The sequence below is a fragment of the Artemia franciscana genome, chromosome 3 (genome assembly GCF_032884065.1).
Source record: "Artemia franciscana chromosome 3, ASM3288406v1, whole genome shotgun sequence".
Taxonomy (NCBI): domain Eukaryota; kingdom Metazoa; phylum Arthropoda; class Branchiopoda; order Anostraca; family Artemiidae; genus Artemia; species Artemia franciscana.
In genome coordinates this window covers 38,119,045-38,138,249 of record NC_088865.1, presented here as the reverse complement: position 1 = coordinate 38,138,249, position 19,205 = coordinate 38,119,045, and the positions used below count along the sequence as shown (strand labels likewise).

The following is a 19,205-nucleotide window of genomic DNA, read 5'->3' as shown; positions in this document are numbered from 1 at the left end:
TAGTTATGAACAAATCAATCCAGTCTAAAACGGCCCTGGGAGAAGTCTGTCTGAAATGGAATGGGATTAAAATGGCTCGACTAGGACAAACGTCCCAGTCATATTAGAGCATTGCTAATCCGTGATGATAACTATGAATTGTTAATAATGCTTAAACTAGTCTTTCTTTATAACACATCCTATTTTCGAATTTTAAGGAGAAAAATCAAAATATAATAATCATACCTCTATGGCCTTTACTAGCTTGATGAAACCGCTTTGGGGGTCAATCTGGAAGTAATCCAAGTCTGATTCATCTCGATTGGCCCGAAGTGAATAAGTAATTCTAGCATTTTCACCTTCATCAATGTCCGTTGCTGCCACTCTCATAACAGTTTGATTTACCTTACTATCTTGTGGAATGGTTTCTCGATAATCCTAGAAAATTGAACATCGTAAGGGTATTTACCATGTAATTAAACACAAACAGGGAATTTTTGTTTAATAAAAGCAGTTAAATTAAACCTTAATCTGATTAGATAAAACCAAATTTAATTCATTAAATGAAAATAATCACAATTGGCACGAAGTTAAATGTATTTTTGGCTTTTTCACCTTCATCAATACCCATTGCTGTTACTCTCATAACAGTTTTATTTACCTTGCTGTCTTGTGAGACATTCTCGAAGCAAAGAGAAGCCATATCTTTTCCTTTGTTAATTAAAGAGGATATCGGGCAGTTAAGAAAATAAGTTTTTTTCAATTTAAAGTAAGGAATAAGATTAAAGCTTAATATGAACAGAAAATATTACGTATTTAATGAAGATTGCCTCTCCTCAAAAGGTCGCTCTTACGCTAAAGCTTTTTGTTAGCCTTTAAAAGAGGTTGTTATTCGAATTAAACAGCCTTTGTGATTCAGGAGTCATTCTTAAATAACTGGAACAAAAATCAAACTTAGGTTATTATAAGGTTATTATTAGTAAGTAAAATTAATATGCAAATTTCGTTTTAATTATTAATGTACGGTGAGCCAAATTCAAAACTTGCATTAATTCTAAAATGTCCAGAATTAGATAAAAACAAACAAGTTTTATTTTTAACTGAAAGTAAGGAGAAACATAAAAAATGAAAATGAACAGAAATTATTCTGTATATGAAAGGGGCTGTCCCCTCCTCAACGCCCCACTCTTTACGCTGAAGTTTGACTCTTTCTCACAACTATACTTTTTAAAACAACAAATAAAGACTTTGGCATAAAGAGCGGGGCATCGAGGAGGGGACAGCCCCTTTCATATACAAAATAATTTCTGTTCGTTTTAAGTTTTGATGTCGCTCCTTACTTTCAGTTAAAAAATAAATTGTTTTTTTTTTATTTAATTTGTAAAATAAAACATAATGACAGTTTAATAAAACTTTCAGTTTCGGAGGCCATATTGCCAAGTGGTTGCACATTCACCTAGTCTATACAGAATGAACAATTATTCTAGACCATTTATGTAGCGATACTAACTTATTCAGTATTTAATAGTTGCAAATCAACTATTTTGAAGAAAGTCATTAAATCTTTCCGTTTGGAGGGTGCCTGAAGTCTCAAAATGGACCCATTCGAGCCCTACACCTCCACGTAAGGCCTACTATATCAGATGAATGAAGGAAATTAAACCCTAACCTCCCTTCATTTGAAAGAATATATTGGTATTAATCATGCAGTGATTACTGAAGGGGTGATAGCTCTCCTCTTGCCGTAGAAGCCTTACTTTTTAACGGAAAACACTAGTTTTAAAAATTTTAATATCCAGATAAAATCGTACATTAGCGTACATTTTAAGATACGCTGTTTTCCTGAGACTCGTGGGGTGTATTCAGGAATAATATATATGTAACACAGAAATCTATCTATTGTACAATTAAAACACCTCCTTTCCCCCGTTCCAAAAAAACATCCCTTCTCAAATGGTGCCACCTTGAATGCATTTAAAATTTATACTTTTGAATAATTGTCAAAAACAGAAGATACTTAAAAATTGTCTTGGTTGTCGTTTTGCTATATATCACCACTGAAGCCCCAAAAAACATCTCAAGATAGGTTACAGAACTTGAAGAAAAAAAAGGAAAGAAGACTTTTTTTTTTCTCTAGAAGATAAAAGAAGAGACCGAAAGAGCAGTGGCGGGAATAATATAGGACACATTTGGCTCATGTTGCCTCAGAAAGGAATAATTGAATTAACAGGGATGCACCTGAGTATCGTTCCATATTCTCCTTTCACTAAAAGTTGAACAAGAACATATTAATTCTTCAAGAAAATGTAAATTGTCAGAAAAGGTACGTTTAAGACATGAGGGGGAGAGGGTAAATAAAAATAGTACAGAATCGAAAAAAGTACAGCTGTTAAAAAAGTTCAAAACAGCTGTTAAAACAGTAAATAAAACTAGAGCAGAATTCGAGGGTCAACAGTCCTACACGCATAGCTGAGAGAAGCGATATCTTCGCCCTTCCCCACCTATCTGTAATCTAAAAAAAAATTCGTCAAACGGAATTACTTCCACAAAACGGGATTAAAAAGACTTCTTTGACAACCTTAACCCCTTTTTAAAAGAATGCAAATTATTGCCCTTATTCCACGGAAATTCTGGTCCTATTTCTTTTTTGTATATTAATAGTGTTCCAACTTCCAGGAGTTTATCTCTATGTCCGTTTATCATTTCAAATGTTTAGAATATATATGTAAAATTGGTTAAAATAAAACTAAACAAACTTTTGCTACTTGTATGATTATCCCCCTGACCGCTCAAATTGTTCATTCATTGACACATTATAGAACCCGTTTTTTTCGTTAGTTTCTTTTAGCTTAGGGCACAGCTTAGATACCAATACAGTTATGAAAACTCCTATCTTGCCCATGAGAAGCTTTTGGTATATAGCTCTGAACTTGGCGCCTCCTCCAAGCCTGCGCTCCGACGCGTAGATCGTACTACAACGCCATAGGCGGGAGCGCAATTTTGTTTTGTTGCATACACAGCTTAGATACCGATACCAGTTTCCTGTTACCAATTAGATATCAATACCAGTTTCCTGTCTCCAGCCACTAGCATCGCTACCGCGCACTGTGTCCCAAAAATAAATCGAGTTTTCATAACTGTATATTGGTATATAAGCTGTGGCTTAGGGTGAGACAAGACAAAGAGAAGTGACAGAATAGATGGAAAATATATAATTTGGGCTATATATTTGCACATTGGAGGGGGAGGGATTAAAGAATTTGGACATTGTGAAGTTAGAAAACAATTCTTGCTACACAATTGCAGAATGATTATACCTAACACATTAGGAATGCAGACCGGCTACACTTTACCCTTACCCCCACCCCTAAGGAGTAAATATATAGCCCAAATTTATTTCTAAAGTATCATATTTTTTCATACTTATTTCATTATATTTCATTAGGATTGAGCGTCAAAGAAACATTTTAGAAGTATATTACGTCGGGGTATATCATACAAGTGCCAAGATTTTATATATAAACATAAACAAAATTATATAAAATAAAAATTAAATAAAATAAAAATAAAAAACAGAGCCGAAAAAAACTTGAAAAAAAACTTTCAATTTAAGCTGTCAATTTAGTTCTCAGTAAACTAAAAATGACATTGCAGCCTTTTAGGGCTTTGGAGGGGGAGAGAATTCTCAGCGGTCTACTTCACTTCTTTGTGTTAATTCCTGTTTAATTGAAATCTGCTTTATTCTGAAATTTCTATTTGTTTGGGATTCATTTTCTTCATTGAGGCAGGAGTTTTTTTCCGTTTTTTTTTATAATAAGATTTAGTGGATCTTGTTATAAAAGAATGTACACATATAAGTCAACAATAAAATTACATATTTCCTTGTCATTTCCCAGCACATAAAAGGAATACATTGCTTATTCATTTCTTTACATATTTGATCAGCGAAGCAAGTTTAGAATTTCACACAGCCTCAAATATTTGTTTTAGTCGTCAATTTTTATTCAACAAGGTTTCCTCACTTAAAAACAAGGAAGAATATTTTCTTTTCTTAAATCGGATACAAACAAAGATAAAGCTGTCCCAGTCTCTCCAACCACGGAATTGACATACCTAATGCAGACTGTGAAAGGAATAAAAACCATTTTGATGGTTAGATCAAAACGACAGATCAGTCATATATCTATGTATTAGAAACTGTGTTTTAATTGCATTGGCTTATTTTTTGTGACGTCAATAATCATTTTTTTAAACGAACACAAAGGCTCGTTTAACTTCTCTATCCTTATGTAAACAAAAAACCCTTACACAATTAAAAATGGACTTCAAAATCGTTAAAAATTCAGAGCCCATCAGAGAAAACAATCTGTTCTCCTTTGATAACAGCATGATCTAATATAAATGGAAATTACAAAAAACAAACTTAAAACGATTAACTCTGGTGTCTGGGAAAGGACACTGAATTAAAAATATGAAGAGGGAAAAAGAGTAAAATCGGACAAGCATTACCAATACTGGAATTTAAGAGATTTCAGCTAGGGATTTGAAGCCCTAATTAGGATGGGGCTTTTTATCATACTGCCGACGCTAATAGCCTCACCGGGATCTGCATAACAAAATGTTATAAGAATTCTATCAGAAAAGAACTGAAAGGGAGCTCAGGTAAGAAAAAGCTTAATAATATATATATATATATATATATATATATATATATATATATATATATATATATATATATATATATATATATATATATATATATATATATATATATATATATATATAGTTGTCTGTGTGTGGATCTGTGGATCAGGTGACGTCATGTTTGTCCGCATATGACGTCTGAATTATTTCACACTAATACAAAAGAAGAAAAAAACTAAAAAAGGTAAAAACTACAAAAAAAACTAAAAAGAAAAAAAAACTAAAAAAGCTAAAAAACTAAAAAAAACTAAAAAAAGGTAAAAATCTAATAACTAAAAAAAAAATAAAAAAAGGAAAAAACTGAAAAATAAAAGAGAAAAAGAAAACTAAAAAAATATGAATAAATATATATAAAAATAAGTTGTTTGTGGGTTATGTCTGTCTGTCTGTCTGTCGAGTGACGTCGTGTTTGTCCGCATATGACGTCTGAATTATTTCACACTAATACAAAAGAAGAAAAAAAACTAAAAAAGGTAAAAACTACAAAAAAAACTAAAAAGAAAAAAAACTAAAGAAGCTAAAAAACTAAAAAAAACTAAAAAAAGGTAAAAAACTAAAAACTAAAAAAACTGAAAAAACTAAAAAAAGGCAAAAACTAAAAAAAAACTAAAAACTAATAAAAAAACTAAAAAAGCTAAAAAACTAAAAAAACTAAAAAAACTAAAAAAAGGTAAAAAACAAAAAAAAAATAAACAAAAAAAAACTAAAAACTAAAAAAGAAAAAACTAAAAAAAGGAAAAAACTGAAAAATAAGAGAAAAAGAAAACTAAAAAAATATTAATAAATATAAAAAATATAAATATAAATATAATATAAATTAGCAATCAACAAAGCACCGAGACACAAATGACGACCGGGACACAGGGAGTATAAATGACGACCAGGACATAAGTAAAAAAAAAAAACTAAAAAAACTAAAAAAATGGTAAAAACTACAAAAAAACTAAAAACTAATAAAAAAACTAAAAAATCTAAAAATCTAAATAAACTAAAAAAGAAAAAAAAGAAAAAAGGAAAAAAATAAAGGAGAAAAACAAAAAAAAAACGAATGTATATACAGACCGGGACACCGGGATACAAATGACGACCGGGACACAGGGAATATAAATGACGACCGGGACACAGGGACACAACTACAATGGGGACGCCGGGGGGCACAGGGGGATATAAATGACGACCGGGACACCGGGACACAAGGAATATAAATGACGCCCAGGACACTCAAAGAGAAATCACAGACTGGAACACCGGGACTAGCGCGAAGCGCCCCCACCAACTAGGTGTTGGGGTGGCGCGAAGCGCCACCCCAACAGCTAGTATATATATATATAAATAAGTTGTCTGTGTGTGTGTGTCGAGTGACGTCATGTTTGTGTGTCGACTGACGTCATGTTTTTTGATTGACGAAATTACACACCGGGACATCGGGACACAATTGACGACCGGGACACCGGGACATAGGGAATATAAATGACGACCGGGACACTCAAAGAGAAAGCGACCGGGACACAAGGAATGTTCGATTAGCAATCATCATCAACAAAGCACCGGGACACAAATGACGACCGGGACACAGGGAATATAAATGACGACCAGGAAACTCAAAGAGAAATTACAGACCGGGACACCGGAACACAAATGACGACCGGGACAAAAATGACGACCGGGACACCGGGACACAGGGAATATAAATGACGACCGCGACACTCAAAGAGAAATTACAGACTGGGACACCGGGACACAAATGACGACCGAGACACAGGGAAACAACAACAACGGGGACGCCGGGGGGCACAGGGGGATAGATAAATGACGACAGGGACACAGGGAATGTTCGATTAGCAATCACCATCAACAAAGCTCAAGGGCAATCATTAGAACAAGGAGGTATAGATCTGAATACAGATTGTTTTTCCCATGGACAATTATATGTTGCATGTTCAAGAGTCGGTAAACCTGACAATCTATTTATAAGCACAGACAATGGGACAGCCAAGAATGTTGTACATTCGCAAGTTTTACGTAGTTAAAAATATATATATATCTATCTATATTCACAGGTGGGACACAGGGACACAACTACAATGGCGCGTAACTAATATGGCGCGTAACGACTTGCGCGCGCGGGGGGGGCTTGGGGGTGGCGCCAACTAGGTGGGGGTAAGCGCCACCCCAACAGCTAGTATATATATATATATATATATATATATATATATATATATATATATATATATATATATATATATATATATATATATATATATATATATATATATATATACGGACAAGGACCAAGCTCTGGGGGGGGGAGTCGGAGACGGCTATTAGGAGGATTTTACCGGTGGATATAGGAGTTAAAATAAGAAAAAAGAGAACTTTTAGTCACAATAATTCAGTCTCTTTTTTATCAGAATTTTGGCCACTCCATTGTGGAGCTTCTCTTCTATCTCATGCACGCAAATATGAGTATGCCCGTAAATACTAAAAAATAGCCCGTGTATAGATGTTTAAGACAGTTTTTTATTAATCTGTCTTTAAAATTGACCATTATTTATAGATCCTTGAGTATGAATTTTATTTACGGGGGTCAAAAGCAATCACACTGATTGGAGGGGATTTTCCCTTTAGAGTTCTCCCCCACCCCTAAATATTGGAGAATATCTTTTTTGGTGTATTTTCATTGAGAAACTAGAAAAACGACAAATTTATCCCCTATAAATTTTGAAAAATACATTCCCCCTTCCTCCTTTAGGTTTTGCAAATTGATGCCACCGGTCATAACGTCCAAAAAACAGAAAATAGGTAAGTATCTGGGTAAATCAGGAGAATATGGGAATAATAAGATGCTCATGATTTCTGAAGGAAGGAACCAGAGCCGTGTCCCTTCCGAGTGCATAACTGATTATAAAAATATTTCTAATAGATTACCTTTGTTGTAAGGATGTCTAATTACATCACACAGAAAAAATAATAGAGCAAGACGACGAAAAGAAATTGAGGGAATTATATAAGAGTGCAATTAAATCTAAACATAATGTATCTTAACTTAAACCTATTTTATACCAAGTTGGAGTCCCGACTTGTGGTATAAATTGGAAGGGAATTTTTGCACCCCCCTCCTAAGTTTTGGAAATGTCTTCGAAGAATGGCTTTTATGTGTTTTCACTGAAAAAATTGAAAAAGCAACAAATTACCCCAACCCCCAGCTTGACAATTCTTTTTTGCTCCCCCTCCCTATATTTGCGCAAATTGACGCCAGTGATACTAAACATGCAGATGAGGGAAGCGAAATTTTGTATTAACATGTATTAACACTTGTATTAACATGTGAGCCAAGGCCAACATTTTCAACTAGTATCTAATTTCCTAAAATATTTTGTTTCACATAAATTGCCTTAAAACTAATCAAAATCATATTTTCCAGTGAGAAAAAAAAAGCAAGATTTTAATTTCAATTTACCCATTTGTGCTAAAATAATTGGTGCTAAAACATGAATATTTTTCAACAGGAAATATGAGTGACATAGCCTACACAGTAGGAGCGAACATGCAAAAACCAAAAACACATTCTTACCCATTTCCTTCTCTCATCATTCTGGTTCGCAAAAGAAGAAAAAAACATGGTAAATGCTACAAATATTTCTTGTTCTTTTCAGTTTGTTTAATTTTGGGACATAAATAATAAATATGGTTGGTGAAACTTGAAAACACTGATGAATTTAAAATTGAAGAAAATATACTGGTGAAGTAAACAGTTGAATTAAAAATAAAGGGCGAAGTAAGTGAAGTTAAAGCTACAGTAAAAATACAGATGAAGCAGGTGAACTTGAAAGAAAAATACTGGTGAAGTAAATGAAGTTAAACTCGAAGACTCATGAAGCAGGTGAAGCTAAAGCTGAAGTAAAAATAATGATGGAGCAGGTGAAGTTAAAGTTGAAAATATACCGGTGAAGTTAAAGCTGAAGTAAAAATATTGGTCAAGTAGGTGTAGCTAAAGTTGAAGTAAAAATATTGATAAAAAAAAGCGAATTTAAAGTTAAAGCTGAAGTAAAATTCTAGTTAAGTAAGCGAAGCTAAAGTTAATGCTGAACTAAAAATACTGGTGAAGTAGGTGAAGCCAAAATTAAAGCTGAGGTAAAATACTGGAGAAGCAGGGGAAATTAAAGTTAAAGTAAAATGTTGGTGAAATAGCTGAAGTTAAAATTAAAGTAAAATACTGGTGAAGTAGGTGAAAGTTCAAGTTGAAGTAAAAATAGCAGATGAGGTTAAAAACGCCCAATCTCACGTTATCAATTACTCAAATTAGAACGTAAACGGACGGCATTATTCGACCAATCTTAAAATCTTCAAATCGGCTATATTCTCAAAATATAATTTTCGAAAGAAGATTAGACAACTGCTGAAAATTCCAGATTTAAAGTGAAGCCTTTAAGATATGAAACTCTTTTATTTTCATTTCTGCTTTACTTTTTTTTTCTTCTCGTGATTGGTGTTTAATTTTATTTAATTCTCAATTTCCAGCTCCTTAGTGTCCGTCTTACAATAAATTATGGAAATAAACAGATAAACCTTATTAACGTATATAAAAATTATAAAAAATAACAAATGTAATTTCAGTCACTTACTTGACTGCAACACTTATTTAGTAATATACGTTTTAATACTACGGACAAGGCCGTATCCAGAGGGGTACCAGATTTGACCCCCCCCCCCCCCCAAAAAAAAAGAATTGCTTGACTTGTAAAATAGGAAAAAATGCATGTAAACAAATTTTGGATGTATTTTTAAGTTTTTGTACCCCACTCCCCCGAACAAAAACTTTTTTATTCCCGTTTTAAAATCGAAATTTGTCAATTTGCTATTTACTTAACAACACATGACAGAGCTGATACAACAAAAACAAAAATAAATCGATTTGTTCCACTTTGTCTAATATTGGTTTCAACACAACATTAAAACGGTAACAATTGTAAAAACAACCTTGTATCGTATTGGATAACTAGTTAAAACGCCCGAGGTATTGTAATTTTGTTTTTGTCAATATTCAACTTTCTCGCTGTTTCAAAATTCAACTCTAATTTTCACAGATAATAAAGCTCAAGTGATAACACCCAGATTGCGCATTGCATACTCTTTTGTTATCTATCGTTATAGCACATTCAGTATTTAAGCACCTACTCAAAAATTAAAGAATATTAATATTCTTAGAGATATCCCCGAACTAAATCAGAGGGGGAGGAAACTACGTGCTGCTCAAAATTGAGATTACAGTGTGTATCCACTAATTATGTATGTGGATTAGGGATTACAACTTTATTTTAGTCAATATTCAACTTTCATGGTATTTTCAAAATTCAAATCGAATTTTCACAGAGTTTGACTAATACAAATAAAGGCTAAGTGATAACAGCCACATTACGCGTCACATGCAGTTTTGTTATCTATCATCATTGCACATTCAATATCTACTCAGAAATTAAAAAAAAAACTTGAGATTCTTAAAGATATTCCCAAACGAAAAATTACAGAAATTGGGTGGGGGAGGGTGGCAATAAAAAAATGGAAACTGTATTTGATAATTTGAATTAAGTGCTTAGAAATCAACAAAAAAAATAGAATACGAGAAGGGGATCCGGGCCTCAAGCCCCCCCTTCCCGTGTACGCCTTTGGGTCCTAGGACAGGTCGTATGAGGAAAACGTTTGACTATTCTCCTTTGAGCACATGTGAGAGTACTATTAACAGTAACACATAAGATGAAATAACAAATTCGCTACATAGACGTAAAAAACATTAAATATTTATTGTAAAAACAATTATGAATTTATAATCCATATTTCTCCTTCGGAGAGCAGATAAATTATTTTGTGAAACGCAATCCCTAGTTGACAAAATTCAAACTTTGTGCACTTTAGCAGAATGCTGAATATTTATTATTGAAGAAATATGGACTAAAACAAGATGAAAAAGAATATGGAAAAAAATGGACATTTACTAAGTTTACTAAGCAACACTGGAATAAAAGAATGTCCGTCAAGACATTCTTGTAATCAAAACTCGGGAATGAAGTGTAGATAAATGCAAGAATTTTTGAATAATATCAAAATAATTGACGGTTGAAAATCCCCGCTTGTATAATTATTGCTATCTTAGCCATACTTTTTTTTAATTCATTTAAGTATTATTACACCCTCTGGGGCAAACTTATAAATTTCTTCATTTTTTGTATTCAATATTAAAGAGGCAAAGAGTATAAGAGAAAATAATGTTGTAATAATAAACTAATAAAATCTAATAGTAACAATTAAAATAATAATAATAACAATAAAATTAGCATTAAGATTAATGCTCCCTCTGAAACATGCGATTTCGCGTCAATAACAGCTGTACCTAGCACCAAAAGAACATGAAAATTATATAATCGGACCCATTGTTTTCTCAAATCTATCCACAAGTCATATTGCTAGAACTTATTCTTAAAGAATTGTAAAAAATTACTTAAAGATAGGAATTTTTTCTCTTTTTCGATGGTTCTCAGCCAATTTTCAACCTATTTTTATATCTAAAACAAAACAAAGCAATTTTAAAACCAATTCGTTAGGTGGATAAATCTGAATCTTAGCTATCGAATAATAGAAAAACTATCGTCTTGCGTTGAACTATTAAAATCGTAGGATTTCAGATAAGCTCTGAGACTTCCAAGACTATTGGCTCTGAGTTACTTTTCCACTTTTCGTCGTACAATAAGACGGCTCATTTTTTCTGTTTACTTCCAAAGGGTAGTCTTTTTTTTTTTTTGAAGCATTGAAGACGGGTTAGCGGATGTCTTTGCTCAAATATCCGTTTTTTTATTACTTACTGGCTTTATCTCCAATTAGTCATGGCTAACTGGAGAAAAAGCCAAGACAGATAGTCTGAATGAGTGGCATAAGCCTTTTTACAGGATCGCATAAAAATGATGTCATTTTCACTTGTTGATAGATAGTCTTATCATCCATCCATCCTAGGGCAGAACTAAGGTTTATAGAGAATTGTCCTGGCTGAATTATCAATGGCTGAGAATTATACCCGTTTGTTTTGTCTTTTTGTGTTTTTCGTTTTTCATGTAAACCTTAGAAATGCAGAAAAATAACAAATCAAAACGTACACAAGGAGCATGTGCCTAAATATTTTTCATTGCATTTCATTTAGGCGCTTGACACAATAAACAGTCCAGAGCATAAAGCCGTGGGCCCCCCAATAGTGCCTCTTCTATTTAAAAATACAACCAATTTTATTGGTTCAACTTATTATTCAAATAAACTAGAAAGTTTACACTTCTGTATTCGTTACACTTAAAGGCGATAGTTCGATTATTATCATAATTACTATTTGCCCGGGTGATATTTGAGGATTTTCTAATGATAAAAACATATCAAAATGAAACTTTCCATGCCAAAACTTTAAAGATTATTTTCTAGCATGGTTCGATTCAGACTATTAAAATCCGAAAGCTGTTAACGATAAATAATGTGAACAGCAAAGATCCGGAGGTTTCAGCATGGAACCGACACACTTGAGATAAATCTATATGTGCTAATTTGCAATTATTTTATTTTTATCATATATAATTCAACAATATGTGCAATAATAATATAATTATATGATTATCAATAGCAAAAGAAAAAAAAAGAAAAGGAAATTACTTTTGGTTCAAATAGGCTGAAAAGTAAGGTACTTTTGTTAAAGATACGATTTTGTTAAAACGTATGTTTGTTTAACGCCTTCAAACGAAATAACAATAGTAATAATAAAAACAGCGTTCAGCTAAGAACAAGGATTTCCAGATTTTTTTTTTTTTTTTTTTGAAGAATCTCCCAATCATAAATTGTTGGACAGGGAATCTCCCTCTGCAACACAGCCAGCTATTTATTTAAATTTTACGGAATTCTTTAAAAAGTACTGTTTCAAAAATTGCCCTTTACAAATTTGTAGGTAAAACTTCGATGCAAAAAAATCGTCATTTAATAATAAAATAGATGGCAGTCATGATTGTCAAGCTTCACGTATCCAAAGTTTGCAAAATAGGAGTTCGTTCATTTAGAATACCAGGGGATAGAAACTTTTCACTGACCTCTTCCCAAATAAGAAAAAATCATAAAATGTAAATATCTACAGTTTTATTATATACATATCCCCAAAACAAAGGGACATATTTCATACCATATCTTTTTAACAAGTTGGAATATTAGAGAAGCTTAAAGTCTTATCATCACTCTTCAGTAAAATCAAGAAAACCTGATATACCTAATCATAAGATAACATCTTCCCTTAGTTGAGCCCCCCCCCTGAATAGAATCGCAGCTAAATTCAACCCCTGGCAGAAGGATCGGCTAATACTGCGATTAAATGTGGTATTAGTATATACTGAATCTACAGACTTACATTTTTATCGAATATGGGGGCGTTGTCATTTTTATCAGTAATAGTAACTGAAAAAGTACAAAGTACATCCAAGGCTGGGAATCCTTCATCAACAGCTTTAACAGTTACATAAAGCAGCTTTTCACGTTTCGGTTCATCTCTATCGAACACCTGAAAATAGGGGGGGGGGGGGTCGGCAGACATCCTGTTATTTCGCAAACCCTTCCTGGTTAACTTCCCAATATTTCTTCAGGTACCCATTTAGAGCTGGATCCCATCTTCAATCTTCAGTCTATCAAATCAAACCAAAAAAAAAGTAAAAAAAAACAACAAAAAAAAAAACAAACAAACAAACAAAAAACACGAATCTCAGCAAATATATCTGAAAATATACATCAACCTAACGGTACAAGGAGAGAAAGTAACTGAAACTAAAAAACAGCTGTTGATCAATCATTACTAGCATAGAATAAGCAAAACCAATAGAACTAAAAGTGAAGACGCGTGTTTCTGTCACATATCACAAAAATATAGGAACAGAGTTTTCGTTAAGATAAGAACTTTTGATTCTCGGTTCCAAACGAGATAGCAAATTATTGCTGTGCTTTTCAATAGAATACCAAAAAAAAATTAAGAGAATCAAGTCCCCCTTCGCAAAATTTCTACCAATCCATGACACTTGGAGCACAAAATGTCTTTTACAGAATTACATTGGGAGAGGGACCAGGGGAACTTTTGGGACCTTGCCCTTTCTCTCCAAAATGGTATAATTTTTACAATTTTTCAGAATTTCCCATAGTTTGGAATTTGCCAGCAGCCTATGTTGTTGTTAAGTCAACCCACCACTCCTCCATCGGTATGTGGACTCATCTCCACGTGCATATGCGCAGAAATATCCGACTCGATGTTAAGGGAGGTGGAGATCAGAAGATTTTTATTTCGAAGCAAGAAACAATATATATTTTCAGGTCAAATTTTTTTTATTTTCTGGGATTGTTAGACCAAGCTTAGCCCCCCCCCCCACTGCTTTGTGTAGGAAGGATAGCTTGTATAGCAGCTATATGCCCGGTATGGAGAACCTGCTATAATAAACTGCTTCTTCTAAAAACTATTATTTTTCCTTTTCCGTTTCCCCTGTAAAGTCTCAAAAAAGAAGACCTTAGAGGCCTTTAAAACCTCAGAAGTCTTAAGAGGTTCATAAAATTGCATTGCGGTGCAATTTTATCTATTTATAATGATAATAGTCTATTCAAATCATAGCTTTGTAAGTAAGTGGATATTGGTTAAGAATGAGGAACAGTCGATTATAAAACAAACCCAAAATTTCAAGGACCAAATTAATTCGAAACACTCTCCCCCTTTTTTGCAACATTTTAGAATTCATTTTGAGGGTTAAGTTGATTTCCAACTCTCTTCCTGAAACAAAAAAAAAATCATAATATTCGAAATAAACGATACCTTTCTGACATTAAAAACATTTTCCATCCTTCCCCCACAAAAATACTCTGCAGTTTCCCATTATTCTTTAATTGTTAGAGTATACAAGGGCAGTTTAAATCAAAATATAACATTAGGGTAGTCAATTAAATTCTCCATGCATCAATCACTACAAAAAATCACTTAGGGTAATGGAATGATGGAAGCAATAAGAATCCATCAAGGGTCATTCCAGGAAATAGGCTATTGGAAGACTTCATAGCATCCGTAATTCAATCAGAGGTACATAATACCTTTTTATTGTTTTAAAAAGTAGAGTTGTGAGAAAGAGTCAAACTTTAGCGTAAAGAGCGGGGCGTTGAGGAGGGGATAGCCCCTTTCATATACGGAATTATTTCTGTTCGTTTAAGTTTTATGGTCGCTCCTTACTCTCAATTAATAAAACTTATTTTTTTTTATTTAATTTAAACCAAGTCAACATAACATAATGAAGCTGAATATATATAATTGTAATTAAGACACAGCATTTAATAACCCAAGTTTAATTTACCTGTCTGAGTCTTACAGATAGAGTATCTTTTATAGGTGGACTTATCTATATAAAAAATGAACTGACATCGTTTTTGTACAACCCTAATAAGGGCTTATGCCAGATTTGCCTCTCACTCAATTGGACTATCTGTCTTGGCTTTTTCTCTAATTAGCCATGGCTTGATGCCCAACACTACTTGATTTTAATTCAAAATCAACGGATTAAGTGATATATATATATATATATATATATATATATATATATATATATATATATATATATATATATATATATATATATATATATATATATATATATATATATATATATATATATATATATATATATATATATATATATATATATATATATATATATATATATATATATATATATATATATATATATATATATATATATGGGGATACAAACGAAACGTTAAAAAACGTATATATATATATATATATATATATATATATATATATATATATATATATATATATATATATATATATATATATATATATATATATATATATATATATATATATATATATATATATATATATATATATATATATATATATATATATATATATATATATATATATATATATATATATATATATATATATATATATATATATATATATATATATATATATGGGGATACAAACGAAACGTTAAAAAACGTATCAAAATTCCTTATGATTTCTCGGAATATTTCTGGTCTACGCTGTTTTTATGAAAGTAAAGAGTAACATTAAAATCCAAAATGAGCAAATTTATTCCGTATAGGAGGGGGACTGTCCCTTCCTCTTCCACGCCTCCACCTCATGGTCGCAAAAAACTTTGGAGTGTGCTCATTAGATCAAAAATTGAGACTTCTAGTCCTTTTTTAAGTCCAAAGTGACTGGTTCAGCTGCGTGGAGGTGGTATTTTCGAGAGGATGGTATTTTCCGAAGGGAGTATTTTCCACGGAAGGGGTATTTTCCGCGGGGATGGGGGTATTTTCTAGGGAGTAAACGCCAGCCATTATTTTTACTGTCTAATATTTATTTGAGATGAACGTTGGCGTAAATCCACGAGAATTTAGAGGAGGGGAATATATTTTTCAATTTCTAGGGGGATAGATTCGTTGCTTTTTTTACTTAAAATACCAAAAAAGGTATTCTTCAATGGAAATACCCCAGAAAAGGTATTTTTCAACATCTAGGACGGGGCAAAAAATTTACACCCCTCCCCCGATTGATACCACTGCAACTAAATATTGGTTAGTTTTAGGAAAATTCAGCACATCATCAATTCAAGATCTAAATTCCAAATAGTGGCTGAGTAATGCTACTGGACATAATTAACTCTAATTTCGAATCATCTATAAGAGATTGAAAAAAGTAGTAGTAGGAGACGAGTACGTAACCTCCTTCGTAACTAGAATGTGTTTTTCTAGAGGGTATGCAACACTGATAAGAAACACTTAAATATGCATCTGCTTCACAATTTATTTTATTATTCAATTGAATTTGATTTTATGCTGTATACGCGTTTGCACCGGTATTTAATAAAACGGACGATGAATGTATTTAGTGGTAAAGGAAAGATGCCAAACCGTTATATTGCCACGGATATAAGGAAACCAATGAAATGGTTAAGAATTAGGACGACCATAGCTAGTAGCTTACATACGCTTCCTGTTAACGATTTCTGTTAAATTCTCAGCTGAGCTAACAAAGAAATTTAGTGTTTTTCAATCAGTTTTGTTTCTAGAAAACCATCGTTACTCAACTCTCACGTTGTGGTGGGTATGAATCCCTACTGATCTCCCTTTACTCATTATGGTTACTGGTTGGTTTTATGAGTGGCAAAGTTGCCAATCATTTACCTTCGTTAATAAGAAGAAAAGAATTACAAAGAAAATGGATTCATGGCTTTAAATTTAATGTATAAATCATGTGGAGAGAGAGGGGGGGAGGTCCCGGTTCTTTTTCTTAAAATTTTTCTTTTACTTAGCTTTTAGGAAATGATTTTCTTTTTTTATGTTTTGGGCGTTGGCCTATTTCTAGGGAATATTGTTATGAAAAATAAAATGGTGCCAAATGGCCCCTGTGGTCTGGGCCTCGACCCAGTCTGGTGAGTCCATCCATAATAATAATACAAACACAAAATGAGCTAATCAAGTCTCGAATAAAAATAAAGTTGTTAAAAACAACCAAAGATTATAAAAAATAGATGTAAAAATTCTTTATATCCCATTTTTAAAAGATATCAAGAGAAAAGACATAAAAAAAAAACTATGTAAAAACCTCGTGTCCGGCATTTTCCGGCAAAACAAGATGGCTTAAAATTTAATCGTTGAAAAATATCTGTAAGAACCACAACGAAAGGACTCTTGAAAAAGCTATTACGCAGTGTCAGACTTTTCCCACCTTGATAATACTTAAAATTCGCAAACGAACCAGAATCATATGCCTCCTCAGACTTTCAAGAAATAGCTGAAAGGCTTCAAGAAATGACATGAAAAGCTTCAAATATCAAAAAATATATATTTATAAAATAATTATATATATATATATATATATATATACATATATATATATATATATATATATATATATATATATATATATATATATATATATATATATATATATATATATATATATATATATATAAAACAACATTTTAAGCAATTGTTTTAGGATTTAGCATTTGTATTTTAACACTCGCCCATATTTCACCGTTATCCCAAGGCTGTTCCAGAGAATGATTTTTTCGGAGAGGCACTATCAGGGGGCATCCCCTCCCCCTTCTTTTGGTCAAAGGCTTTACCCATTCTTACTATTCCCACAATCCTTCTCCCATAATTCAAAACTCAACGGTTTAAAGATATTCATAATTCATTCTACAGAATTTCTTACTAGGTTGAAGAACAACAAAGGCAATTAATTTATCCTCGTGAAATTATGTCTAGTTACTATTCAATTTAGTCCTGTGGAGATGAAATTTTCCACCTTAAAGATTCTCAATCATAAACAGCATATTCATGCTAAAACTTCCCGTCTCTTTAGAATACACTCAAGAAATTTATTGCATTAAATGAACTAAATATACTCGTATATGGAGTTATAATTATGGGCAGAAGTCGTGGTTTTACTGTTTAATGGGTGCAGTCACTCTAAAAACTATTTTTTCTTCCTTTTTTCTTTACAAACCGAGTTCTTTGAATTAAGACCTGTTTTGATTATTCTAAAAAAAAAAAAAATAGAAAAGGGAAAGGTTTTCAACAGCAAACATTATTTCTTCGTCATAAACTCCTCTCCAAAGTATAATGGTGGTGTAAAAATATACAGCCAATATAAAATTGCTGAAAGTAGTGTGTACTTGAACATAAAAGTTTTGGCTTGAGGAGTACCATGCCCAGGATTTAGAAGAAAAGGATATAGAATTAACAATTGAATGGGGGAGGGGGAATGTAAACACTTATTACATATCCAAAAAGTAAATTTTGTAATGTAATTTTTCACATTTCAGAAAAGGGTCAAACCTAACTCCCTTGCAGGGTAGTGGCGAAACTGGGCCAAATTCCGGGGGGGACAAAGTTTTGGCTAATTTTCTTAAATTGAGTGAAAATGAATGTGAAAACTGAAAAATGACCCCTAGCACCATAGAGGCAAAGATATAGGCTACTAAAGAAAACTGACCCGTTTCTGTGGATGCTTGAATTATGCAAACGTATCTTAGTACTGACAAGATTCTTGAAGAAACTAAATTTCAGCTGGAGAGAGACAGTTGCACCCAAGCCCATAGAAAATTATGTCCCTGTTCCTGGGGCATGGTTTTGGCCTTGCATGTACCAGAAAATTCTCAGTGCTAGCCTCTGTCCAAACTGACTGGACTAGGTAGCCTAAAATCCTAAGAATATTTAGCCTGTTAGTCTCAGACAGGATTTAAACTAAGTAGGACTTGTTTTGGCTAGATGAGACCTGATTTTTTGGAAAGTCCAACCTTCTTAAAAGTCTAAATGTAAATTGGCACTAACAAAAAAAAAAGAGAGATAAACACAGCAAAACACAGAAAGGCGGAGAAAGAAAAATATAGGTAACACAAAATGAGACAAAAAAAAGACTACTATCTAAATAATAAGCAGATCAC

At 32.6% G+C, this 19,205-nt stretch overlaps 1 protein-coding gene across 1 annotated transcript in view; it reads right to left on the bottom strand.

Annotated features, from left to right (window-relative positions):
* Positions 1 to 19,205, bottom strand: part of LOC136025251 (DE-cadherin-like) — a 188,810-nt gene that overhangs the window by 78,161 nt on the left and 91,444 nt on the right. The window contains 2 exon segments of the mRNA XM_065701095.1: positions 226 to 417; positions 13,106 to 13,255. Of these exon segments, the coding sequence (XP_065557167.1) occupies positions 226 to 417; positions 13,106 to 13,255 (342 nt within the window).